This window comes from Macaca mulatta, chromosome 1, assembly GCF_049350105.2.
Source record: "Macaca mulatta isolate MMU2019108-1 chromosome 1, T2T-MMU8v2.0, whole genome shotgun sequence".
In the NCBI taxonomy this organism is placed as follows: domain Eukaryota; kingdom Metazoa; phylum Chordata; class Mammalia; order Primates; family Cercopithecidae; genus Macaca; species Macaca mulatta.
In genome coordinates, this window is record NC_133406.1 from 125,642,972 (window position 1) to 125,669,788 (window position 26,817).

Sequence of the window (26,817 nt, forward strand, 5' to 3'; positions counted from 1 at the left end):
CCTGAATTGCTTCAGGTGTTTGATTCTGTAGCCTGACTGAAGGTGAAATTTAATAATCATCAGGTTCAGTCTAGATGTGTAAAGATGACTAATTTAGGGCTGTTACTACTGAGAAACAGGACCTAAAATTTTCTTGACTTGAACTCAGCCCTTTGACGTAAGTAAAGTTTTGCCTAGAGCACTGAATGTACTGGATTATTCTGGGGAGCCATTCCCGGATGCATTTTTTAAAATGTTCTTCATATTTTGATCTATAGTATAACTTCTTTTGGGACAGCATGCATTATATCAAAAAGAAAGGAAAGACAATTAGAGGTTGAGTCTATCAGTGGCTCAGAATGACACATAAGCAAATCATTGGGACATGTAGACTATTCTGCAAGTCCATAGTTTCCTTCAGTGGGGACCACCCTAGATTGCTCAAAATTTAGAGATAAATGAGAATAGAGTATAGGTGCTCTCCAGTTTTGATTGATATTGCTATGACTGTTTAAATAGTATGCTTCCATAATTTTATTATTTTGAGAAAGTCTGCTGGTGGATATCTTCTTCCACTTAATATTTTTCTCTTGCGTCTAGCACCATTTACTGATACAAGCATATATTCATTGTTAGTAATATATGGCAAGGAGGGGAGGGAACTGGACAGTTTCTTCAATGTGAGGATAATTTTTGTTTTAATTTATCAAACTCACCCCTTTCTGTACTTAGGACTCAATTATTTTATCAAATCTCTGCCCCCTGCCCCCTGCCACCTGGCACCCTGTGATTTCATGGCATTCCCAGCAGTAGCATCTGTTGTCAGTCTAGCACTTTTTTGTGACATTTTCCATGTGTCCTGGTGTGATGCCGTGAAAGATGGGATAGCATAGATTATTTGTTGGGACATACATAAGTATTGGTTGGTACATGGAATGTCAGTCCCATTGCTGGCCAGAAGTGGAATGAGGCCCCTGTGCACTTGTGAGGGTCTGCACCTATTCCCCCTAGAATGTCAGAGCCCTAACAGATATGTCTATGCGTCAGATACTGGTTATTCAACATTCATTCCGCAGTGACTGTGTGAAGATTACTCCTGTGTGGGTCATGACCTCTGGTGCTGGAAGGAAGGTAGGGCTACAGAGAGAAAACATTGCTCCATGATTTCATTACAGATCGCCATAAACGCTTAGCACAACTGCAACAGTCTTCCAAGAGGAATCCTCACTACCAGACCTTGGAGCGGGATCTTATTGAATTACAGGAGCAGCAGCTGTTTGAACTTTTTGTGGTGGTGTCTCTACAGAAGAAACCATCAGGAATAAGCTATATTCCCCAGGTCATACAACAATTCCCTGGCAAGGTAGGTACAAGGAGGCCAAGAGGCATTCAGGAATGTTCCTGTGTCTCTGTGTACATTTATTTCCTGTCCTCTTGGTTTTTGTTATCTCAGCCAGTTTTTACCAGTACTTGTGGTAGGATCTGGTGGCTTTGAAAACATGTTATGTTAGGCATGAGCTGCAACTCAGCAAAACAAAGCAAAACAAAACAACTCATTTTCCTAGTTTTTTAAATTTTTGGCTCTGCCATTTAATAATCTTTAACAAGTTACAAAACCTTAAGGAGGGGAATAATAAATGTGACAGAATAGGGTAGTGGTTTAGAGTATGTACTCTGTGCAAAAGCTCTGCATTTCCCACTTATTAGTTCTGTGACTTTAAGAAGTTACTTTTCTTTCTCTCTCTTTTTTTTTTGAGACAGAGTCTCGCTTTGTTGCCCAGGCTGGAGTGCAGTGGTGCAGTTTCGGCTCACTGCAACCCTGCAACCTCCACCTCCCAGGTTCAAGCCTCCTGAGTAGCTGGGACTACAGGCATGTGCCACCACGCCCAGCTAATTTTTATATTTTTAGTAGAGACAGGATTTCACCATGTTGGCCAGAGTGATCTCGAACTCCTGACCTCAAGTGATCCGCCCACATTGGCCTCCCAAAGTGCTGGGATTACAGGCGTGAGCCACCATATTGTGTCTTAGTTGTTTAATTTGTAGAATGGGGGTAATCACAATAGTATCTACCCCTCTGAGTCAGAGTGAGGATTAAATAAGCTAATTTATATAAGGCACTTAGAACAGTGTCTGGCATGTAGTAAGCTCAATATGATGTTATCCATTATTAGTAAGGATTTAGTGAGATAATGTATATAAAGTGCTTAATGCCATCCCTGGCACATAGTATGTACTCGATAAATGGTAGGTACTAATTTTTGGTAGCCATTATTATTAACAATAATATTTGATTTCTCTACCTTTTTTAAAATAAAATCATTCATTCATTCAAATATTTTAAAAATACCTAATATTTGCCAGGATTAGATGATGGGAGTACTACTGAAAAAGATCTTAGTTAAGCCCACAGACATGATTGGGTTTCTTTTGCTTTGCAGAGTGTCTGTGTAAAAGTAACAACAATAATTTTTGTTGCCAACATTTAACAATCAAATTTCACATACAAATCTGTATTTCTGCCTTTTGCTGAGAAACTGGAAAGAATGCCAGCACAGCCTGCATTCCTAAGTGTCAGGAATGGGTTGAAGCTTAATAAGGAGCAGGACTTCAGAGCAGGTGACCAGTGTAGTTACATAAAGCCGTCACTCAGAAGGGCCCTGCATGTAGGGTTTAATGATCTGCAGTCACCATCTTGAAATGCTAAATAATTTTAGCTTTGAATTTGTGTTTGTAAATGAAGTCTGATAGGAAAATTGGGCATGTGCCAAGGTCTTAAAGCCTGAGTTCATTCATGGTGTCACCTTCTGCTGCTTCCCTAGGATGAGTTCTCTTGTCCTGTTCTCCACTGCCTGATTCCCTGGGTCCTAGCATGTGCCCTTTCCACCTCTACTCAGTGACTACTGCCACCTTCTCCCCCCAGCTGGCCACAGGCATTGGGAGGGTTAGGATCAGGCCAGCATTGCTCTGCAGCATCTCCAGGGAAGCTTTCCCTGGCCTGGGCTGGTGGTGCCACTCATGGGTGACTTTTTGGGGGTTGCTCAACTGCTGTGGGTTGGAATGTTGGCCCCCATGGGAAGGGGAGATGCCTGGCTTAACTTCCCAACCCCCAGTCGAAACACAGAGTCTCAATTCTGCAGCTACCCGGAGAGGAAACCCAGTACCTCGTGGGCCCCTTGCGTACCAATTGCAGACTGCAGCACCTGGGTGTCTGTGAGAGTCTACACTCATCCCCCAGGATCCTCATGCCTAAGGGAGTGTGACGTTAAATAGCAAATAAAAACTCCATTACAGAGGCCACAGAAGAAAAGATGTTTTATGTTTAATTTTTTCTGCTTTTTGGACAAGAAGCTCCACATTTTCATTTTGCATTATGCTGTCTGAATTATGTAGTTTTCCTTAGTAAGGAGTGATCCCTTTAATAGGAACATTTACTCACTCTCCTGCTTATTACTTGGACCACTTCTCTCATTTCAGTTACCTGCTTGGCCACTTTAGGACTTTTGGGTTTATAATCCTGAGTTACATGTTTCACTAAAAAAGCTGGTGAAGTACAACTGTACTGGAATCTAAGAGACATTTCCTGCATGGATTCTCATTTTCAAAGTCCTCAAAAATATCCCTACAGTAAATAATCAGTAAGTTTAATTTCTCATAAAATTTCTCAATGTAGCCTGAAAGTACAATGTCACAGCACTGTTAAGTGACCCAGAATGGCTACATAGTTTGGTTTTTTTAAGAAATTAAAGGGGCCGTGCACAGTGGCACATGCTTATAATCCCAGCTAGTTGGCCAGATGAAATGGGAGAATCACTGGAGCACAGGAGTTTGAGGCCAGCCTGGGCAACATAGCAAGACCGCCTTCTCAACAACAACAAAAAAGAAATTAAAGGGGAGGTCATTTTTACTAGTTATCTGAAGGCAATATGGTAATTAGACTTAAGGGCTTGTTTTTATAGCGGACAGGTCATACTAATTTCTAAATGTCTGGTTTACTGAAATTCAGACTGTCACATAGGTACAGTACCAGATTTATGCAAAAGGGTCTTCTATGCTAAAATTTTACAAGAAGTTGCAAACCAGCAATTAGGTAGCAAAGATTCTATGCTAAAGGAAATGATTATATATGGGGTGGATTCTCAAAATAGTATCTTTTCTTTTTTCTTTTTTTTTTTTTTTGAGACGGAGTCTCGCTCTGTTGCCCAGGCTGGAGTGCAGTGACTGGATCTCAGCTCACTGCAAGCTCCGCCTCCCAGGTTTAAGCCATTCTCCTGCCTCAGCTTCCCGAGTAGCTGGGACTACAGGCGCCCACCACCATGCCCGGCTAGTTTTTTGTATTTTTTTAGTAGAGACGGGGTTTCACTGTGTTAGCCAGGATGGTCTCGATCTCCTGACCTTGTGATCTGCCTGTCTCAGTCTCCCAAAGTGCTGGGATTACAGGATTGAGCCACCGCACCCCGCGTATTTTTTCTTTTTTCGAGACAGGTTTCTCTCTGTCTCTCAGGCTGGAGTGCAATGGCGCAATCACGGCTCACTGCAGCCTCATCTTCCTAGGCTCAAGAGATCCTCCCACTTCTCAGCCTCCTGAGTAGCTGGGACTACAGACATGTGCCACCACACCCAGCTTACTTTTGTATTTTTTGTGGAGATGGGGTTTCACCATGTTGCCCAGGCTGGTCTCCAACTCCTGGGCTCAAGTGATACGCCCACCTTGGGCTCCCAAGGTGCTGAGATTACAGGCATGAGCCAGTGCATCTGGCCGTATCTTTTCTAAATAATATTCATCTACCATTTCTTTTCTTTTTTTTTTTTTTTTTTTTTTGAGACGGAGTCTCGCTTTGTCTCCCAGGCTGGAGTGCAGTGGCGCGATCTCTGGCTCACTGCAAGCTCCGCCTCCCGGGTTCACACCATTCTCCTGCCTCAGCCTCCCGTATAGCTGGGACTACAGGCGCCCGCCACCACACCCGGCTAATTTTTTGTATTTTTAGTAGAGACGGGGTTTCACCATGTTAGCCAGGATGGTCTCAATCTCCTGACCTCGTGATCTGCCCGTCTCGGCCTCCCAAAGTGCTGGGATTACAGGCCTGAGCCACCGCGCCCGGCCCTTTCATCTACCATTTCAAAGCTTCTTTAATTACTGATTGGACAGTGTCTTGAGCTGACTAGGTTTTTGTTCTCAGTACATTGAAGAATGAATTTTTATCTTATGTCCCACGGTTCATAAAAATACTGGGTTCCCATTAGTTTGTGAATCCTGAATTAAGATATTTCCTCTTGATAGGAAACTTTTCACTAATCTCTCTTACAGTAGATGCTGAGATATCCACAGGTGCCATTTCTCAGTAAAAATAGGATTCTTTGTTCTCAGTAACTCTGTTCTCAGTTCATCTTCAGTGATTTCCAGAACTGACTTTTTAATTTTGTTAAGCAGTACAAAACCATGCTGAGGCTTATCAGTAACTGCCCAAGCTTATCAGAGACCTTTTTTCCTGAGATGAGACTGAGTTTTTTATTTCTATTCCCCACTTACATAGTATAATTCAAGTCACCTATTTTGAGGGTGTTTGAGGGTGTTATCTTTTTCAGGACGATCATGGCTATAAGCAGTCCAAAGACACGGAAGAGAGGCTTAAAGTTATCCCAAAATTTTGTTTTCCTGATTCAAAGGACTGGATGCCAACCTCAGAACTCAAGAGGTAAATGGGCTAATTTATCTAATTTATATTCATTAGAACTGCAAAAATAAATCAGAGTATTTGAGAAATGAGTAGAGCCATTAGCGAAGCTATGTGAATACTGTGGCAAGTCAAGGATGTGGTGGGAGGAGAGGAAGAAGCAGTATTAGAACATTTCCTATGTGGGACTTAAAAAAAGAAAAACATGGAATAATTTCAGTGTCAAAAGGAAAACAAATTTGAGAGTCACTTCAAGGTTGCCAGTTCAACAACAACAACAAAAAAAGTTCTATTTTACGTGCAATCAAAAATGCTCCCAAGTGTACAGAAAGGAAAAAAGACTTGGATTTTGAGACTCAACCTAGAAACAGAGATAAAACAGAGTGAGGTCTTCATCTTCATTTTCTTTCTCCTTCAAATTAACAGAAGAATCCACAGCCCAGCTTTTATGTTCCCCTGTGGAACCTGTACAAAGGGAGGCTCCAGTTTGGGAAGTGTAGTATATTAAGAAAGGAAGTATTAAAGAATTTCTTCCAGGTATCTAGAGGAAATTGCTATTTTTAATTAATGAACTATCATAATCTCTGAATTCTGCTTGTAAATATTAATAGATGCCTGCTTTGTTCAAAACTGTAATTATTGATGATGCCATTTAGTTTGAAAAGCTTGATTTGTTGAACCATATCACATGGTAATGACCTTCTGGGTAATAGCCTCAGGTTTTGCTTAAATAGCTCTGCACTTCAACTTCGCATTGCCTCCAGACTAAGCTACTGTCTCTCATAAGCAGTTTAGCCTGATTGACACTGTCATTTCTCAGCCATCACTGTTGATGCTCTTGTGTTGTCAGTTGCACTGCTACCTTTATAAACAGCGCCTTTCATATTGACCTGGCTGCTCTGTGGCTGGTTTTCCCCCACAACGAGTTATATATGTTTATTCTAGAGTATTTGGGAAATACAGAAGAGTAAATAAAAAGCAGAAATTGCAGATCACTGGCAATCTGGTTACTCAAAGGTAATCACTGTAAATATTTTGTCATATTCCCTTCCAATCTTTATTTTTAGCCAAATACAGATATGTATATATTGTTCAAGTTTGGATTTAGGCCAGGTGCAGTGGTTCACACCTGTAATCCTAGCACTTTGGGAGGCTAAGGTGGGAGGGTCACTGGAGGCCAGGTTTGAGACCATCCTGGGCAGCATAGCAAGTCCCTGTCTCTACAGAAAATACCAAAAAGCTAGACAGACACGATGGTGTGCAGTTGTTACTCAGGAGGCTGAGGCAGGAGGACCACTTGAGCCCAGGAGTTCAAGGTTGCAATGAGTTATGATTATGCCATAGTACTCCAGCCTGGGCAACAGAGCAAGACCCTGTCCAAAAAAAAAAAAAAAAGGAATGGAGGGAGGGAGGGAGGGAGGGAGGAAGGAAGGAAGATAATAAATATGTCTTCAGAAAATTAAGTTCTGTTCAGTGAGACCCAGTCTCTTAAAAAAAAAATTGGACTTTGCCAGGTGCTGTGGCTCACGCCTGTAATCATAGCATTTTGGGAGGCCGAGGCGGGAGGATCACCTGAGGTCAGGAGTTCAAGACCAGCCTGGCCAACATGGTGAAACCCCATCTCTACTAAAAATAAAAAATTAGCTGAGTGTGGTGGTACATGCCTGTAGTCCCAGCTACTCGGGAGGCTGAAGTGGGAGAATTGCTTGAACCCGGGAGGTGGAGGTTGTAGTGAGTGGAGATGGCGCCACTGTACTTCAGCCTGAGTGACAGTGATACTCTGTCTCAGAAAAAAAAAAAAGGGGGGGACTTATTTGATTATCGAGTCTGAGTTTCTTTCTTGGGCATATTTAGGTTTTCATTTGTAAATTATTAACGCATATCTTTTGCCCATGTTTCTAATGAGGAGTTGATATTTTCCTAATAATTTTTATATATTAAGGATATAATCCTTTGCGTATCACTGCTCTATACAGCCTCTCAGAACTAAAGAGAAGAATTTGTAACTGGGAAATGACATATCAAAAGTCTTTGTAGCTTACCTGTTTGACTAAATTGGGGATTCAACAAAAGGAAAATAAGACCAGGTGCAGTGGCTCATGTCTATAATCCTAGCACTTTGAGAGGCCAAGGCAGAAGGATTATTTGAACCCAGGTGTTTGAGACCAGCCCTGGCAAGATCGTGAGACCTTATCTCTACACAAAATTAAAAGATTAGCAGGGCATGGTGGCACACATATGCAGTTCCAGCTACTTGGGAGGCTGAGGTGGGAGGATCACTTGAGCCTCAGGAGGTCAAGGCTACAGTGAGCTCTGTTTGCACCACTGCACTCCAGCCTGGGCAACAGAGTGAGACTGTCTTAAAAAATAAAAGTAGGCCGGGCGCAGTGGCTCAAGCCTGTAATCCCAGCACTTTGGGAGGCCGAGACGGGTGGATCACGAGGTCAGGAGATCGAGACCATCCTGGCGAACACTGTGAAACCCCGTCTCTACTAAAAAATACAAAAAAAAACTAGCCGGGCGAGGTGGCGGGCGCCTGTAGTCCCAGCTACTCGGGAGGCTGAGGCAGGAGAATGGCGTAAACCTGGGAGGCGGAGCTTGCAGTGAGCTGAGATCCGGCCACTGCACTCCAGCCCGGGCTACAGAGCGAGACTCTGTCTCAAAAAAAAAAAAAATAAAATAAAATAAAATAAAATAAAAATAAAAGTAAAATTTAGGCCGGGCACGGTGGCTCATGCTTGTAATCCCCGCACTTTGGGAGGCCGAGGCGGGCGGATCGCAAGGTCAGGAGATCGAGACCACGGTGAAACCCTGTCTCTACTAAAAATACAAAAAATTAGCCGGGCGCGGTGGCGGGTGCCTGTAGTCCCAGCTACTTGGGAGGCTGAGGCAGGAGAATGGCAGGAACCCGGGAGGCGGAGCTTGCAGTGAGCCGAGATCGCGCCACTGCACTCCAGCCAGGGGGACAGAGTGAAACTCCGTCTCAAAAAAAAAACAAAAAACAAAAAACAAAAATAAATAAATAAATAAAATTTAAATGAAAATAAGCCTGATTAATACCTAGAGTGGATGAATAAGAAAACAAAAGGAACCAGCATCAACAGCTTATCCCATACCTGTTCTCTCACTCCAGTACAAGGCAAGATATTCTTAAGGCCTGGGCATTCATTCCTTAGGAGGAATGTGACTTGCAATGAATGTAATATTATGCCTCCTCTTAGATCACAAAATGACTACTGTTGGACTCTAGTTTTCAATTGTTTGTTCCATGGAGAATGCCGTAAGTGGTTGTTTGGATCCTAAACTAACTATTGGCTCTTTTTTCAGTGAAACATTCTCCTTTGTCTTGACTGGTGAAGATGGAAGCCGGTGGTTTGGTTACTGTAAGAAGCTCTTGGTAAGTATCAGATCTGTGTTACTTACCAAGACAGGGTTGGTCAAGGAACAACTGAGTCAGAGTAGGAACTTCAGAAGCACTATCTCTAGATGAGTTTGAGGGATGCTCAATGACCTGTGTATTAAGGAAGCTGTATTAGCGTTAAACAGCAAGAGCAAGGTGGGGGTTAACCATGGAGTGTTCTAGAAAAGAAGGGGTATGGATTTATTTTATTTGTTTATAATAGAGAAAGTAACTGATGACATAGGGGCTGAATCTCATCTGGATATATTTGGAATAGAGTACAATGAGCTACTGGAAGGAGCTCTGAGTTACTCATCAACCATATTAGGGCTTTTTTCTTGCTTAGGTGGCTTCACTAAACCTAGAATAAATCATGCTATCATTTTTAGCACTTTTCACATCTTTTAGTGTTCACTGAAGATGAGAGCCTTGGTTACTGCTCTGTACTAAAGAGTAGTAAAAGGTAATTAATAGTCCAAATCAATATTAATAAAAACTTAACGCTGCTTGATTTTTTTGTTGTTGTTTTTATCTTTTAGCCAGAAGGCAAAGGAAAGCGACTCCCTGAGGTATACTGCATGGTTAGTCGCCTAGGCTGCTTCAATCTTTTTTCAAAGGTGAGTGGAGAATGAGCTGTATGAAAAATGGTGTCCTTTTTGATCTCGCAATGTTAAGTGGCATAGACTTTAACATACTACTTCAGAAAGGTTCCCTATTAGTAAAGTAGGAACCACATGCCTGAAGGCTTAAACTTACATCTCTAATCCATTTGCTGTTGCTATATCATCTTCATTTTGGTTTGCTAGAACTTTCAGCTTAAGGGAGAACATAGTCCAAAGCTTATCTTGTCTTGTGTCTTTCTTAGACCAAATTGCAGGATATCATTGCCACTGTCACCTTCCTTGCCCCTCCCTTAGTGAGCCAAAAAGGGGCTTCTCCTTTAAAAATATGTTGATTTATGTTAGTAACTTTTCTTCAGGGTATAATGATACCTCCCAAGAGATATGATGCTTATTTAACTTTTATTGATTGCAGAAGCTTATCTGTCTTAAATTATATTTGGGTTATTTTAAAGTTTGTACACCAGGCTGGGCAGTTCCTGTAATAGCATTCTTTTATGTTTTTTAACTTAGTCCATAACAAAATAACGTTTTGCATGTATAGATTCTGGATGAAGTAGAGAAGAGAAGAGAAATGTCTCCAGCCCTTGTTTACCCATTCATGCGAAGTGTCATAGAAGCTCCATTCCCAGCTCCTGGACGCACCATCACAGTTAAGAGTTACCTCCCTGGGGCTGGAGATGAGGTAAGTTAGCTCATTTTGAAAAGATTTGATAGCCACTAAAAAGCAGGACTTATACTAGTAGGCAGTTTCCAGAGCCCAAGGGGATAGATTTCCCTTTTTTATAAACTGTAAAGGATATGTTTTATTTCCATAAAGCAATGGAGAAATATCCAGCTGATCTGTAACATAGTTCTTCCTAGACCCAGGACCTAGAGATTTTCTACCATACATAGACTGACTCCCTTTGTAATGACAATTTCAATGTGATAAATGAAGACTGTATGTACTGTTGTCAGAAGGAATAAAGGATCTTGATTTACAGAACAAAAATAAGCTGTTGGGTCCTGGCATTAGTATAGGAAGCTTCACAGACCCTGTGTAGCAGACCCTTCTTGAATTTAACTTACGTAAGAATAACAGGATCCATAGCGTTGGCACTAGGGATTGTTTTCCAACATTAGCTCACATGATTCAAATTCTTGCATTTCAGTCCATTGAACTCTGCCGACCACTAGATTCCCGATTGGAACATGTTGATTTTGAATGTCTCTTTAAGTGCCTGAGTGTGTGTCATCTCATCCGCGTCTGTGCCTCTCTCCTTTTGGAGCGTAGGGTAATCTTTGTTGCCAACAGCCTAAGGTAAGAAATAAGTGAAATATGTTACTTCACACTGGCGTTTTATTTGCTCCAAATTTTAAAATTGGAGGTTTTTTTATTATTATAGTTTAAGTTCTAGGGTACATGTGCACAACGGGCAGGTTTGTTACATATGTATGCATGTTGGTGTGCTGCACCCATTAATTCGTCATTTACATTAGGTATTTCTCCTAATGCTATCCCTCCCTCCCTCCCTCCCCCACCCCACAACAGGTCCTGGTGTGTGATGTTCCCCACCCTGTGTCCAAGTGTTCTCATTGTTCAATTCCCACCTATGAGTGAGAACAAAAATTTGGGCATATTATTAAAATGTAGGATCAGTCTCTCAATTAGCTAGTGGTATATAGTGGCATGGATAATTTCAAATGGTAAATCATCAAAAAGCCACTTGCATTAGGGTATACAAATGACTTTTTTGGGTTATAATAAATTTCCCTTTTAAATGCATTTTGCTTACCCTATTGTCAAAAGTTGGTAATACTTTTCTAAGTACACTAATTTTTCGCATGAGAAATTGTGGAGATGAGCTGGATTGAGATTGAACATTTTCAGTAAATTAAGTTTAAATTTTAACTAAAATGTTAAAAAATTAATGACTGTTCACATAGTTTTTAATCTGTGATCACTAACCAGCATCAATTTTTAATTCTTTAACATAATAACTGAAATGTCCTGCTTATGTTGCTCTATATATGACACCATTTGTTTTCTCCTCTGGCTAGCACCCTGTCAAAATGTGGCCATGCTGTGGTAGCTACACTGTATCCGTTCACCTGGCAGCATACCTACATCCCAGTCCTGCCAGCATCTATGATTGACATCGTCTGCTCACCTACTCCATTCCTTATTGGAATCCTGTCTTGCTCCTTACCACAGCTCCAGGACCTACCCATTGAAGAGGTGAGATGGAAGAATAGAACCTAATATTGGAGCACTGAGAAGTAAAAATAAGTAATCTTAAGAGTGGTGGAATTGTTATTAATTAATATAGTTATTATTACTACTTTATGCTATTTATAATATTTCTATTATATTATAATATTGTTGTTTATAATATTTCTAGTATTAAGATGGGAAAATTTGATCGTACACATAAATCCAAACCTGTATCTTATTTACAGTGGTAACCTTGGGCTCATTCTTGTGTTATTCTGAAGGGTACAGTACTCTGGATTAACTTTAAAAATTATTTCACGGCCTGGCATGGTGGCTCATGCCTGTAATCCCAGCACTTTGGGAGGCTGAGGCAGGTGGATCACTTGAAGTCAAGGAGTTTGAAACCAGCCTGGCCAACATGGTAAAACCCCATCCCTACTAAAAAGACAAAGATTAGCCAGGTGTGGTGGCACATGCCTGTAATCCCAGCAACTTGAGAGGCTGAGGCAGAATTGCCTGAACCCAGGAGGCAGAGGTTGCAGTGAGCTGAGATCATGCCACTGTGCTCCAGCCTGGGTGTCAGAGGGAGACACTGTCTCAAAACAAAAACCCAAAAAACTTTATTTCAAATAAAACACAATATATATATGTGGTTAAAGCAAAATGTACAGATACATAACCAGCATTAGAATGGAATGGAAATATTGCCACAATGGAATCAGTGCCAACCCCCTAGGAGTCCCCATCATGCCTCTTTCTAATCTCTGTTTCCATCCCCATCCCCATCCCCCACCAAAGGTAATCATTATCTTGACTTTAATGGTATTCATTGACTTGTTTTTCTTTATAGTTTTACTCCTAGGCATTCCTCCCTAAGCAATGTAATTCAGCTTTGTCTGGTTTTAAACTTGATATAAATAGATTCATATGGTATATATATTTTTGCCTGGCTTCCTCTGCTCAATATTATATCTGTAAGATTGATCTATGTTGATGAGGTCAACAATAGTTTGATCATTCTAATTAGTATATAGGATTCCATTGTGTGAATGTACCACAATTTTCTTATCCATTCTACAATTGAACATTTGAGTTGTTTCCAGTTTGAGGTTGTTATGAATAATGTTGCTATAAATATACATGACTCCCAGTGCATACACACATAATTCAATGGGTATATACTTGGAAATTGAATTGCTGAGTCATAGGGTAAACATATCTCCAACTTTAATAAAGTTAAATTGTTTTCCAAAGTAGTTGTGCCAATTTAAATTCCCTTCAACAGCGTATGAGAATTCCTGTTGCTGCACGTCTTCACCATTACTTACTGTCATCAGTTGTATAATTTAGCCTATCTGGTGGGTGCATAGTGTTATTCACATTGTGGTTTAATTTGCACAAATTTAATTTAATTTGATTCCTGTTGAGGTTGAGCATCCTATTTATTGGTCTCTTGAATATCATCTTTTATAAAAATCTTTGTCTCTTTCCATTACATTGTTTACTCTCTTGTTTTGTTTTTGGTTTTGTTTTTGTTTTGTTTTGTTTTGTTTTGTTTTTTGAGACGGAGTCTCGCTCTGTCGCCCAGGCTGGAGTGCAGTGGCACTATCTCGGCTCACTGCAAACTCCGCCTCCCGGGTTTACGCCATTCTCCTGCCTCAGCCTCCCGAGTAGCTGGGACTACAGGCGCCCGCCACCTCGCCCGGCTAATTTTTTTGTATTTTTAGTAGAGACGGGGTTTCATTGTGTTAGCCAGGATGGTCTCGATCTCCTGACCTCGTGATCCGCCCGTCTCGGCCTCCCAAAGTGCTGGGATTACAGGCTTGAGCCACCGCGCCCGGCCCTTGTTTTGTTTTGTTTTTGAGATGGAGTCTCACTCTGTTGCCCAGGCTGGAGTGCAGTGGCGTGATCTCAGCTCGCTGCAACTTCTGCCTCCCAGGTTCAAGCAATTATCGTGTCTCAGCCTCTCAGTAGCTGGGACTATAGGTGCACGCCACCAAGCACAGCTAATTTTTTGTATTTTTAGTAGAGACAGGGTTTCACCATGTTGGCCAGGCTGGTCTCAAACTGCTGTCCTCAAGTGATCTGCCCTCTTCGGCCTCCCAAAGTGCTGGGATTACAGGTGTGAGCCACCACACCCAGCCCCTACTCTCTTATTGTTTAAGATGTTTTCTTTTTCTTTCCTCTCCTTTCCTTTCCTCTCCTCTCCTCTCCTCTCCTTTTCCTTTTCATTTTCCTTTTCCTTTTCCTTTTCCTTTTCCTTTCCTTTTTGAGATGAAGTCTCGCTCTTGTCTCCCAGGCTGGAGTGCAATGGCACGATCTTGGCTCAATGCAACCTCTGCCTCCTGGATTCAAGCAATTCTCCTGCCTCAGCCTCCTGAGTAGCTGGGATTACAGGCGCCTGCCACCACGCCTGGCTAATTTTTGTATTTTTAGTAGAGACAGGGTTTCAGCATGTTGGCCAGGCTGCTCTTGAACTCCACCTCAGGTGATCCGCCCACCTCGGCCTCCCAAAGTGCTGGGATTACAGGCGTGAGCCACCGCGCCTGGCGTTAAGATGTCTTTTTATGCTCTGGATACTGGCCCCTTTGTCTGTGGCTTGCCTTTTCATTTTCAAAAATGATGTTTTTTAATGCACAGAAATTCTTAATTTTAATGTGGTTAAAATTATCAATCTTTTTCTTTATACATGATGTTTTTAGTGAGCTGCTTAAGTTACTTTATATTAACCTCATGAAAATATCCTTCTATATTGTCTCTTGGGCCTTTCATTATTTTGCCTTTAACTTTTGATTATGAATCCTCCTGGAACTTGATTTTTGTGTGTATAATGTGAAGTAGGGGTTGTTTCATTTGTTTTTATATGGTACCGTCTGTGCCGATACCACTTATTGAAAAGACTGTTCCCTGTTACTCCACTGCTTTGTCCTTCTTAAAAAAAAAAAAAATTATTTTGGAAACTTTAAACATATGTAAAAGTAAACAGAAGAGTGAAACGAATCCTTGTGTACCAGTCACCTCACTTCAGTACTTATCAAATAATGGCCAGTCTTTACCCTTACCCGTTCCTCTTTCCCATAATATTTTGAAGGATATCCTGACACAATTTCATCTCTAAATATTACAATGTGAATCTCTCTAACATAAGGGCATATTTAAACATAACCTCAATACCATTATCACACCTAAAATATCCAACAATTCCTTGATATCAGCAAAATCCAGTGTTTAAATCTCCAGTTGTCTCATAAACTTTTAATAATTTATTTAAATCAGGTTCAAAACGAAGTCCACATATTGTACTTATTTATTCGTTTATTTATTTATTTAGAGACAGGGTCTCATTCTGTCACCCAGGCTGGAGTGCATTGGCGCAATCACAATCAATGCATCCTTGACCTCCCAGACTCAAGTGATCCTCTCAGATCAGCCTCCCAAGTAGCTGGGACTACAAGTGTGTACCACACGCCCAGCTAATTTTTAAATTTTGTGTATAGACAGGGTCTCACTGTGTTGCCAGGGCTGGTCTCCAACTCCTGGGCTGAAGAGTTCCTCCTGCCTCGACTTTCCAAAGTTCTGGGATTACAGGTGTGAGCCATTGTGCCTGGCCCCACACATTGTATTTAGTTGATATGTTTTTAGTCTCTTTTAATCTATTGGTATGCATGTCATCATTCTTCTATTTGCAATTTATTTTTTGTTGTGTTGATTGGCTAACTTTTAAATGGGCTAAAACTTTGAGTAAATTTTGTTTAAAACTATTCTCATTGCCTGTATTTGTCTGTGAATGTCTCTGGTTGAACTTGCCTGGCTCCTTTATTTCATAGGTGCTGATAGTTGATCTCTGTGCAGACAAGTTCTTACAGGAGGTGAGTGCCAAAGGAGGTAATTACTAATGTTTTAGGATAAATGTCTACTGTAGATAATTGGACAGACAATATGTGAAAGTACTTAGAGAATATGACTCAGGCAAAACTTTAGTTCCTACACATACTTGAGTTGACACCATGGCCAATCAAGCAAGATCGACTTGAAAAATTTGGCTTCAGTTTATAGCTGCCTATCCCAAAGGAAGGAGGAAACATAAATGTGTCATTCTCAAAAGAGGTAAAACTCCAGGTGGGTCGACACATAAGCCTCTAATTTAATTACATTTTAAAAGCATTTATTAAGCACTGATTGTTTCTAGATACTCTGTTAGAATGTAAAAATGAGTAAGACACAGTTTGAACCCTTAGGTCTTACAGACTAATGCGGAGAAACAGACATACATAAAGTTTTAGAAATTGTATGATAGAAATTTGTACAAGGTACAGTCGGAGCAAGAATGAAGTGACCATTTATTCTTAATACTGAAGTGGAAAGGAAGAGTTCAAAAGCCTTCTTAGATCAGCCCTCCAGATATAACCTGTGTGTCGGAGTGTGAGCTCTGAAACACAGGGTGAAAAGAAGAGTGTTTCCCAGGACATTTTCAGAATCGATTAGCTCATCACGTTTGAAATACAATTTATTTGTGGATGATCTTCATAATATAATAGAAGACTTGTAGATGAGAGAGATCTGGTGGAAAAGTGCCAGAAAATTTTATAAAGTATATTGTTTATTTGTTTAATATAGTTAAAATATATACACCATAAACATGAAAGATTCTTCATGTAGGGAAGGAGACTTCAGACTGACTCTTTAGCCAAAATATATAAAGTCACTTGTGGAATTTTGGAGAAATAACTAGGGCATATTTGAGACTTAATCCCTCAAATCTCCTACAAAGAAAAATCTCCATTTTTTTTCTTAAGGTATCTGATGAGGATGAAATTCTACCACCAAAACTTCAAGCTGCCCTGATGCAGATTTTGGAAGAACGAAATGAAATCTTGACTCAGGAGCAGAATTTTTCACAAGGTATGAGACAAGTGAGCCAAGGACTTAAGGATTAAGGTAGTAAATATTTACTGAATGCCCAGCACTATGTTAAAGGATATACCAAAGTAGCATTAGATTGCCTGCGCCTTGAAAATCTTATAATCAGCTTCCTTGCTTATCCTCAATATGCCAGGTCCTCTTCTATTTCAGGACCTTTGCACTTGCTCAGTTACATTTATAGAATGCTATTCCCGCAGATATCCACATGACTCCTGCCCTTTCTTCCTGTAGGTCCATGCTCACGTCACCTTCTCACTGAGGCCTTTCCTGACTGTCCTATTTTAAATTGTACCCATTCCCCTAGTGCTCCTTATCCTCTTCCCCTTGCTTTAATTTTCTTCAAGGCTCTTAGCACTATTTCATATGCTACAGCGTAAGTTCTGTGAGAACAGTGGCTTTATTTTGTTCTCTATCTCCAGTACTTTAAACAGTATTCAGTAAGTAGGTACTCAATAAATACTTGTTAAATAAATGGGCAAATAATATTTATTGGGTGCTTACACTGTATCAGGCATTATGCTAAGCACTTAACATACATTTTGTTTTATCTTTATGAAGCAGGTATCATTATTTAATCCTCATTTTACAGATGAGAAAACTAAGGCTATGTACTGACAAGGAATATTAGGGAAGGAGCAGGGCTTTTTTTGTTTGTTTTGGGTTTTTTTCTTTTTTTGTTTTTTGTTTCTTGCTGTGTCACCCAGGCTGGAGTGCAGTGATGCAATTATAGCTCACCACAGCCTCAACCTCCTGGGCTCAAGCAAGTCTCCTGCCTCAACTGGGACTACAGGCATGCACCACCACACCTAGCTAATCTTTTTATTTTTTGTAGAGACAGGGTCTCACCATGTTGCCTAGGTTGATTTTAAACTCCTGGTCTCAAGCAATCCTCCCGCCTTAGCCTCACAAAGCACTGGGATTACAGTTGTGAGCCACCACACCTGGCCTAGAAGGAGCAGATTTAGAGGAGTAATAAAAAGTTTAGTTTTGGATGTTACAGTTTGAGATACCTATTAGAAGTTTAATACTTAAGCAGACATCCAACTAGAAATGTTTTAGAAGAAAGATTTGGGCTAAATGCAAACATTTAGAAATTGCTGTTATAAAGCTGTGGGACCAGATGAGATGATCGTATAGAGTGAGTATTGTTAGAAAATAACAAAGGTTTAAGGATTGAGCCCTCTGTTGGTTGTAAATGGCGTGGTTAGATTTCCAACACTTGGAGGTTGGAAGGAGGAGAACTATCCAGCAAGGGAGACTAAGAGGAGCAGCCAGTAAAGGAGAAAAACCAGGAAAGTATGTGTGTAAACTGCCAGGAGTGTGGGCAGGTACAGTGGCTCACACCTGTAATCCCAGCACTTTGGGAGGCCAAGGCAGGAGATTGCTTCAACCTAGGAATTCCAAACTAGCCTGGGCAACATAATGAGACCTCATCTCTACAAAAAGTGAAAAGAAAAATAAAAAACAAACGGAGTGTGACATTGCAGAAGTTGAGCAAATAGAATACTTCATGAAAAGAAGAGTAATCAGTTATGCCTACAGCTGCAAAGAGACCAAGTATGGTGGGACTAAGATTTGACCAGTGGATTTGACAGTATGAAGACCTTGATAACAGCAGATTCAGTGGAATGAGGGGAAGAAAGTGAGATGGGAGAGGGTTCAAGAGAGAATTAGAATTCCATTCAGCCGATTGATTGTAAAATTTATTATTTATTATTTTTATTTTTATTTTTGAGACAGGGTCTTGCTTTGTTACCCAGGTTGGAGCGCAGTGGTGCAATCATGGTTCACTGCAGCTTTGACCTCCTGAGCACAAGCAATCCTCCCATCTCAGCCCACCATGTAGCTGGGCCAACAGGTGTGCACCATCACACCTGGCTAGTTTTTTGTATTTTTTGTAGAGACAGGGTTTCACGATGTTGCCCAGGCTGATTTTGAACTCCTGAGCTCAAGCAATTCACCCACCTCGGCCTCCCAAAGCCGTGGGATTACATGGGTGAGCCATTGCGTCCAACCATAAAATTTAATTGGATGTAAAAAGGGCCAGGAACAGCCAAGGCACTCAAAAAAGAACAAGGTTGGAAGGCTTGCACTACTAGACATCAAAATTTATTATAAAGATAGTAATTAAGATAGTTTGGTTTTGGTGCAGAAATAGAGCAACAGAAGGAATACAGAGTGCGTATGCATAAGGAAACTTGATTTGTGTCAGTGCCAGCGTTGTGTATCAGTGGAAAAAGGATGGATCATTTAATGATCCATGGGCTGGGCACGGTGGCTCGTACCTGTAATCCCAGTACTTTGGGAGGCGGAGGTGGGCAGATCACTTGAGGTCAGCAGTTTGAGACCAGCCTGGCCAACATGGTGAAACCCCGTCTCTACTAAAAATACAAAAATTAGCCAGGTGTGGTGGTGCACACCTTTAATCCCAGCTACTCAGTATGCTGAGGCAGGAGAATCACTTGAACCCGGGAGGTGGAGGTTGCAGTGGGCCAAGATTGTGCCACTGCACTCCTGCCTGGGTGAGAGAGTAAGACCCTGTCTAAAATAATAATAATAAATAGGACAATTGGTCTTCTATATGAAAAGAAATGAATATGGATGTATACCTCATACTATACAGAAAATTAATTCCAGTGAATTTAAAGACTTAAATGTTAAAAGCAAAGCTTTTGAAAATATTTTTGAAAGAATAGAAGAAAATTATTTATGTCAATAACACAGTGGTGGGGTTCTTAAAAACATGGCACAAAGAGCAGAGACCATAAAGGAAAAGATAGGTTAATTTGACTGTGTTAAATCTTTAAATTTTCTTTTCATCAAGGGACACCATGGAAAAGAGATCTTAAAAACTAGTTACAGACTAGGTGAAGACATCTTCAACATATGTAGCTACCAAATGAATAGTGTCTAGAATTAATTTTTTTAAAAAACACCTGCAAATCAGTAAGAAAAAGATAAACAATCCAACAGAAAAATGAGAAAAAGACAGGAACAAACATTCAAAAAAGAAGAAACATGATAAGCATATAAGTAATTGAAGAGACATGCAACCTCACTACATCATTTACATTCAGGGAAGTGTAAATGTAAGCCACAGTGCAATACCATTTTTTATACCCACCGTATTCACAAAAACTAAAAAATCTGTCCAGGCACTGTGATTCATACCTGTAATCCTAGCACTTTGGGAGGTCAAGGTGGGAGAATCACTTGAGCCCGGGAGTTCAAGACCAGCCTGTGTAACATAGCAAGACCCTGTTTCTACAAAAATAATTAAAACATTAGCCAGGAGTGTTGATGTGTGCCTGTAGTCCCAGCTACTCAGGAGGCTAGGGTGGAAGGATCACTTGAGCCCGGGAATTTGAGGCTGCAGTGAGCTGTGATGGTGCCACTTGCACTCTAGCCTGGGCAATAGAGCAAGACCCTGTCTCAAAAAAAAAAAAATTTAAGTCTGACAATATCAAGTGTTGGTAAGAGTGTGTCAAGTAGTTCAACCACTTTGAAGTTGGCATTATCTAGTAATATTAAAGGTGGACATATCCTGCAACCCAACAATGTAGTTTGTAGATACATACCCTAGTGAATCTCTTGTACATGATCACTGGGAAACAAGTTCATTAGTTTTCATAGTGCCAGTATATGTGATAGCAAAAACTAAAAACAATGTGAATATCCATTTTCAGGAGAATAAAGCTTTAATAATGAATTTTTTTTGAGATAAGGTTTTATTTTGTCAACCAGGCTGGAGTGCAAGTGGTGTGATCATGGCCCACTGCAGCCTTGACCCCCTATGCTCAAGCAATCCTCTGTCCTCAGCCTCCTGAGTAACTGGGACCACAGGCCTGTGCCACCACACTCAGCTAATTCTTAAATTTTTTGTAGAGATGGAGTCTATGTTGCCCAGCCTGGTCCTAAGCTCCTGGGCTCAGGTGAGCTGCCTGCCTCAGTCTCCTAAGTGTTGGGATTACAGGCATGAGCCATTTTAGCTGCACCCAGTTAAAAATGATTCTTAAAAACATATATTGAATAAAACAGTAAGTTGAAGAAGACTACAATATTTTGTATACCGTTCAAAGACATACAAAACCTAATAATATGCTATTGGGGTTTTATATGTGTATAGTGAAACTATAATGCAGAGCAAGGGAATAATAAATCCAAAATTCCATGGTCACTCTATTGGAAAGTGGGAGAAGAATGCCATTAGAGAGAGTCACACAGGAAACTTCAAAGATATTAGTAATGTTCTGTTTGTAAGCTTTGTTTGTGGTAGAGAATTTATTCATTTCATTGTTGATCTTATAAAATACTCATACATATCAAAGAATATGTAAAGTATATACATTAAAAAGGAAAGAATAAAGAAATTATAGAAAAACATAATTTTTAAAAGAAAGAAAATAAGACATAACAGTGAGGCAAAAGTGTTGAAGATAAATGCAGTGTTGGGGCTGGGTGTGGTGGCTCATACCTGTGATCTCAAGCACTTTGGGAGGTCAAGGCAGGATAAGTTCAATACCAGCCTGAGCAACATAGCAAGACCCCATCTCTACAAAAAAAAAAAATAATTAAAAAAAAGAAAGATAAATGCAGTGATGGACACGGATTCTCAGCTGCAGAAGGAAAGAGATGAGAAGGAAGGGAGTTGGACAAAATATAGCAAAACCCTAGATTAGAGTCAAAGTGTAATTCAGAAAGAGACCTTGGAAATCACCTGGTCAGCCCTGCTGGCTGCCCAGATGTGGACAGGCCAACTGAGAAAAGTGAGCCACCCACTATTATGCAACTGCTTTATGGTAGAACTCTGACTAAACTTAGGTCCCTGATTCCCATCCTGAGTGGATCCCTGGGAAAAGAGCAACAGACATTGTGAAGGGTCGGGGGGGGAAGACTATTTGGATATGGAAGAAAAAGAGGGAGTGTAAGTTGAATCTGAAGTTTGAGCCTGGAACCTGGAAGGCAATATAATGTAGTGTATTATAGGGATTAAAAATCACCTGACTTGTGAGTCCAGCATCTTCACTTACTAGATGGGATGACCCTAGAGAATTTATTTAATCATTTGGCATCTCAGTTTCCTCTGTAAAAGAAAAAAATAATAATAGATTATTATGTTTGTAAAAGCACTTAATACAGTGCAACTTCAGCCCTCAAATCACTATTTTTATGGAATAATTATAGTGTAGTATGAAATGGCAATGTCACCGAGGCATGGTGGCTCACATCTGTAATCCCAGCATTTTGGAATGCTGAGGTGGGAGAATTGCTTGAGCCCAGGAGTTTGAGACCAGCGCCTGGGCAGCATAGCAAGACCCTGTCTGTATTTTAGGAAAAAAAAAATCTTTATTTAAAAAAATGGGACTATTGAGAGGGAAACTGATTTGGTGGGGAAATATAATGGATTCGGCTTTAGATATGTATTGTTTGTTTAATTGATTCATAGTCCAAGTTCCAAAAAGAACCTGATATAGTGACCTTTAGACAGATGGAACTTATGTGCTAATGGGACAGCCAAATGATAACCACCCATAGGTAGCCTGAAAATGTAGAAGGTGAGATCACAGGGCTGGAAAACTAAGGTTTGGAATTACAGTATTATCATAGCCAGTTCTATCTCTGTGCCAATTAGCCCTTTAAGGAAGGGAGTGTTGAAGAAGAGTGTCTGAGCACCATGCTCAGGAAGAGAAAGAAAGGACAAGAGAAAAATAACTGCTTTGTCATCAAGTCAGGAAGGGAACCAGGAAATCAGAAGAGCATAGAGTTGTGGGGGACAAAAGAACTGAGGAGGTAGTCAGCACAAATGCAACATGGAGCTTAAAGGAGATAAAAATAGAAGAGCAGATTAAATTTGGCTGGCTCTCACCAGTGGCCTTTGAAAGAGCAGTTACCATGAAATCAACAGATGTGCAGGCCAGTTTGCAAGATGTAGAAGGAGTATGTATGGAAAGAAAATGAAGGTAAGGGTAGAATCAATTAGCCTTTTCTAGGTCATGGAGAAAGAAAGTGAAGAATGAACACTCCTAGATTTATTCTCAGTCCTTTGATCTATAACTTCTTAGGCATGACTTCCATAACCAGAGCCAGTGTTTACAGATACAGATAACTGAGGAGATTTTTTCTTTTTTTTTTCATGTTGCAGCAGATGTGACACTCAACTCTCTGGTGTCTGAAGCATTTGTCAGGTTTTTTGTGGAGTTGGTAGGACATTATTCTTTGAACATGACTGTCACGGAGCGTGGGGAGCGTGTTTTCCAAAGGGAACCATTCCGTAAGTCTCACACCTCCCGAAGTGTACGCCACTTCCTGGATCTCTTCATGGAGACTCAGATGTTTGCAGGATTCATCCAGGACCGAGAGCTCCGGAAAAGTGGAGTTAAAGGTCGGTTTCATTATTAAGTTCTCCCTCTCTATTTAGTGAATACCTTGAAAGATTTTACTATATTATGAATAAAAAGTATTGTAAAGCAACAAGGACTCAAAATCCGAGTTGTTTATTATAAGAATTGTTTATTTTGTAATATTGTTTTAGCCCTGGAAATAATACACTGGTAATGAGCACAGAGTTTTATGTAATTCCCAGTCTGGAGTGTTAGACAGTTTCACCAACATGAGTTTTTCCTTGTAGGTTTGTTTGAGGTCCGGGCCATCCAGTATTTGGAAACAATTCCTGAGTCAGAGCCCAGTGGGATGAATAGAATTTTGCGGAGTCTTGGTAAGTTGCTGTGTTTTCTTGTTAGATAAATGTTGCTGAAGACCAGGCGCAGTGGCTCATACCTGTAATTCTAGCACTTTACGAGGTCAAGTAAGGAGGTTTGCTTCAGGCCAGGAGTTTGAGACCAGCATGGGCAACATAGTGAGACCCCATCTGTACACAAAATTTTAAAATTAGCTGGACATGGCTTGGCATGGTGGCTCACGCCTGTAATCCCAGCACTTTGGGAGGCTGAGGCAGGTTGATCACCTGAGGTTAGGAGTTCGAGACTAGCTAGCCTGTCCAACATGGTGAAACCCTGTCTCAACTAAAAATACAAAAATTAGCATGGCTTAGTGGCAGGCACCTGTAATGCCAGCTACTTGGGAGGCTGAGGCAGGAGAATTGCTTGAACCCAGGAGACAGAGGTTATAGTGAGCAGAGATCACACAGTTGCACTGCAGCCTGGGCGACAAGAGCAAAACTCTCTCTCAAAAAAAAAAAAAAAAAAAAGTAGGCATGCTGGCACATGCCTGTAGTTCTAGCTACATAGGAGGTTGAGGCCTGAGGGGGATTGCTGGAACCTGGGAGTTTGAGGCCTCAGTAAGATGATCTTGCCACAGACAACAGAGTGAGATTCTTGTCTCTGAAAAAAATAAATAAAAATTTAAAAAATAATAAATAAAAAATAAATAAATAAAAATAAAAAATAAATGTGGCTGAAAAAGCTTTGCAGTAAGTGGGCCTCATCACAAAAGCTTTATAATCAGATCAGTAATATAGCCTTAAATAGGCTGACCATAAACCATGATGCTAGTTTCAAAGTGTTCTGGAGAAAAAGAAGCATTTTTCTCAAAATTTGGGATCCCTCATCAGAGTAGTCTGTGGGGCCATTTCCCAGAGATGAACCTCTCTGATAGAAGTTTATTTATTTCATGATATGTTTGTATATCATGATTATTAATCTTTTCTAGGACACATTCCTTGGAGAAATCTTATAAAAACTGTGGTCCTTTTTCCCAGAAAAATGTATTTACAGCATATAAATAAATTTTGCGTATAATTTTAGGCTGCTCATGTAACCCATGAAGTCTATCCTTGGTACTCCAGATTAAAAACACCTGGTTTAGAGGGACTTCTGAGGCAAAAGAGGATTTCTTACAAGTCTCTAATTTTCTACTTCATAAACACATTTATGATTTTTCAATAATAGTTCATTATCTAGTATGATATAAGAGAACAGGGGTGTGGCTAGCCTAAAATTATGAATAACCTATATTCTATGATATTTATATTTTGCCTTTGAAATATATGCCCCCTAATTAGGGCCTGTCCTTCACTAGTTGACAGACCATGGACATATTAGGCCTTAGGCTGTTATTTCATCTTTATACTATGGGGTTAGATTAGATCAGTGGTTCTCAGCTCTGACTACATTTTATAATCTCCAGAGAACTTTAAAAAATTTTCCCCTGGGCTCCAGGAAATCTCTGGGGAGAAGCCAGGTGATTTTAACCCATAGTCAAGGTTGAAAACCACCAGATTACATGATGTCTGAGTTCTTTTTGACCTCTGCAATTAATTAGACACATGGGGTTTGGGGTTCGTTTTTGTTTTGGTTTTGGTGGTTAAACACATCAACTGAGTTTGAGATGTCAGCTTAACTCTTGGGCTGTTCTGAATGACTGACCAGTTAACCCCTTGCCTCAAATAATGTACAATAAATAAAAATGAATTGAGAGTTCACTGTCCTTTTCTTTCCCTTTAGGAAGTAAAATGAAATTTCTGCAGAAGAAATGAAACCTCTGATTGTCTCCATCCTGAATATACAATAGAAAGTGCCAAAGAAAATATTTTTCCAAGGGTCAGGATCCCATGAAGTATTCTACAAAATTCTTGAAATTTTAAAAGGTTAAAGAGCGAGTCAGGCTGTCGGAGGAGGATTCTCCTGTTGCTGCTGTAGTAATTACTGGAGAATTGTTGGGAATGGTCTGGAACCAATGCCATCTTTACTCTGTCTCCATTTTTTTTTTTTTTATAGCAGCCTTTTCTATGTCATTCTTGGGCTCATTCTCTGTTTTGTGCTTCATCTATGAAAGTAGTTGTCTTTCACAAGGAAAAGCCTTGTTGTTACATTTTTAAAAACAGCTCAAAGATGAGAATAAGGAGAGAAATGCTGAGTTTAACATAGTAGAGAGACACGATGGAAATGGAGAACACTGGCCTTATACGCGTAATTCTCATCACTGAACTATCATGGCAGCTTTAAATCCATGGGCTGTTTGACCTGGGCAAAGGAATAGACTCATTACATATCTCCATTATTTTGTCTTATATTGATTGTATCTAGGGGAATCTCAGGAGGAAGCCCTACTTGTAATATTATAAAGTACTGTTATTAAGTACCTTATAAAATTAGACATCTTGCAACTCCTCCTCCAAATTGTGTAGCATTTGAGTAGCTTGCTTGTCCCTCACATGTCAACATTAAACTTTGTGGAGGCTGGATCCAGTGGCTCACACTTGTAATCTCCACCACTTTGGGAGACTAAGGCAGGAGTTTGAGGGTAGGAGTTTGAGACCAGCCTGGGCAATGTAGCAAGATCCTATCTCTACAAAAACATTTTAAAAATAAGTAAATAAATTTAAACTTTGTGGAATTATAACTATTATGAAAATGTCCTCTCAAGGGCATGGGAGCCACCTTTATTTTTTAGTGTCCACCATGTGCCATGCACTGTGGTATATGTATGCATATCATCTCAACCAATCCTTAAATCAACCTTATGAGATAGATATTTACATCTGCATTTTACTAATAAAGAAACTAAAGCTGGGTGCTGTTACTCACGTCTGTAATCCCAGCACTATGGGAGGCCAAGGCAGGTGGATCATTTGAGGTCAGGGGTTCGAGACCAGCCTGGCCAACATGGTGAAACCCTCTACTAAAAATAAAATAAAAATAAAAATTAGCTGGGCGTGGTGGCAGGTGCCTGTAATCCCGGCTACTTGGGAGGCTGAGTCACGAGAATTGCTTGAGCCCAGGAGGTGGAGGTTGCAGTGAGCGGAGATCGCACCACTGCACTCCAGTCAGGGTGACAGAGTAAGACTCCATCTCAAAAAAAAAAAGAAAAAAACACAAATTCAAAGTTGTTAAATAAGTTGCCCAAAGTTATACAACACAGAACTGAAGCCAGGACTTTTATGGACACAAAGTTGGTTAGTCCTCCAGATGGAAATTTCATCTCAGTAGGATTATATAGCTATTTATTTTATTAATAAAAATTTTCTATTAAGTGTACCAGAGCCACTTTTCAGCTCTGAGGATA

The 26,817-nt window shown here is 40.3% G+C and overlaps 1 protein-coding gene across 4 annotated transcripts in view; it reads left to right on the forward strand.

Annotated features, from left to right (window-relative positions):
• Positions 1-25,996, forward strand: part of DENND2C (DENN domain containing 2C) — an 85,403-nt gene extending 59,407 nt beyond the window's left edge. For 2 of the 4 annotated variants that reach the window (XM_028830183.2, XM_077950686.1), the window contains exons 8-19: positions 1,155-1,342; positions 5,566-5,675; positions 8,982-9,051; positions 9,594-9,671; positions 10,219-10,359; positions 10,829-10,977; positions 11,718-11,895; positions 15,699-15,740; positions 16,668-16,773; positions 22,937-23,176; positions 23,423-23,509; positions 25,257-25,996. In XM_028830183.2, the coding sequence (XP_028686016.2) occupies positions 1,155-1,342; positions 5,566-5,675; positions 8,982-9,051; positions 9,594-9,671; positions 10,219-10,359; positions 10,829-10,977; positions 11,718-11,895; positions 15,699-15,740; positions 16,668-16,773; positions 22,937-23,176; positions 23,423-23,509; positions 25,257-25,288 (1,421 nt within the window). In that variant the 3' untranslated portion in view covers positions 25,289-25,996. The remainder of the gene's footprint in view (positions 1-1,154; positions 1,343-5,565; positions 5,676-8,981; positions 9,052-9,593; positions 9,672-10,218; positions 10,360-10,828; positions 10,978-11,717; positions 11,896-15,698; positions 15,741-16,667; positions 16,774-22,936; positions 23,177-23,422; positions 23,510-25,256) is intronic. The other 2 variants (XM_028830192.2, XM_077950705.1) reach the window with 1 other exon arrangement.
• The last annotated feature ends 821 nt before the right edge of the window (positions 25,997-26,817 follow it).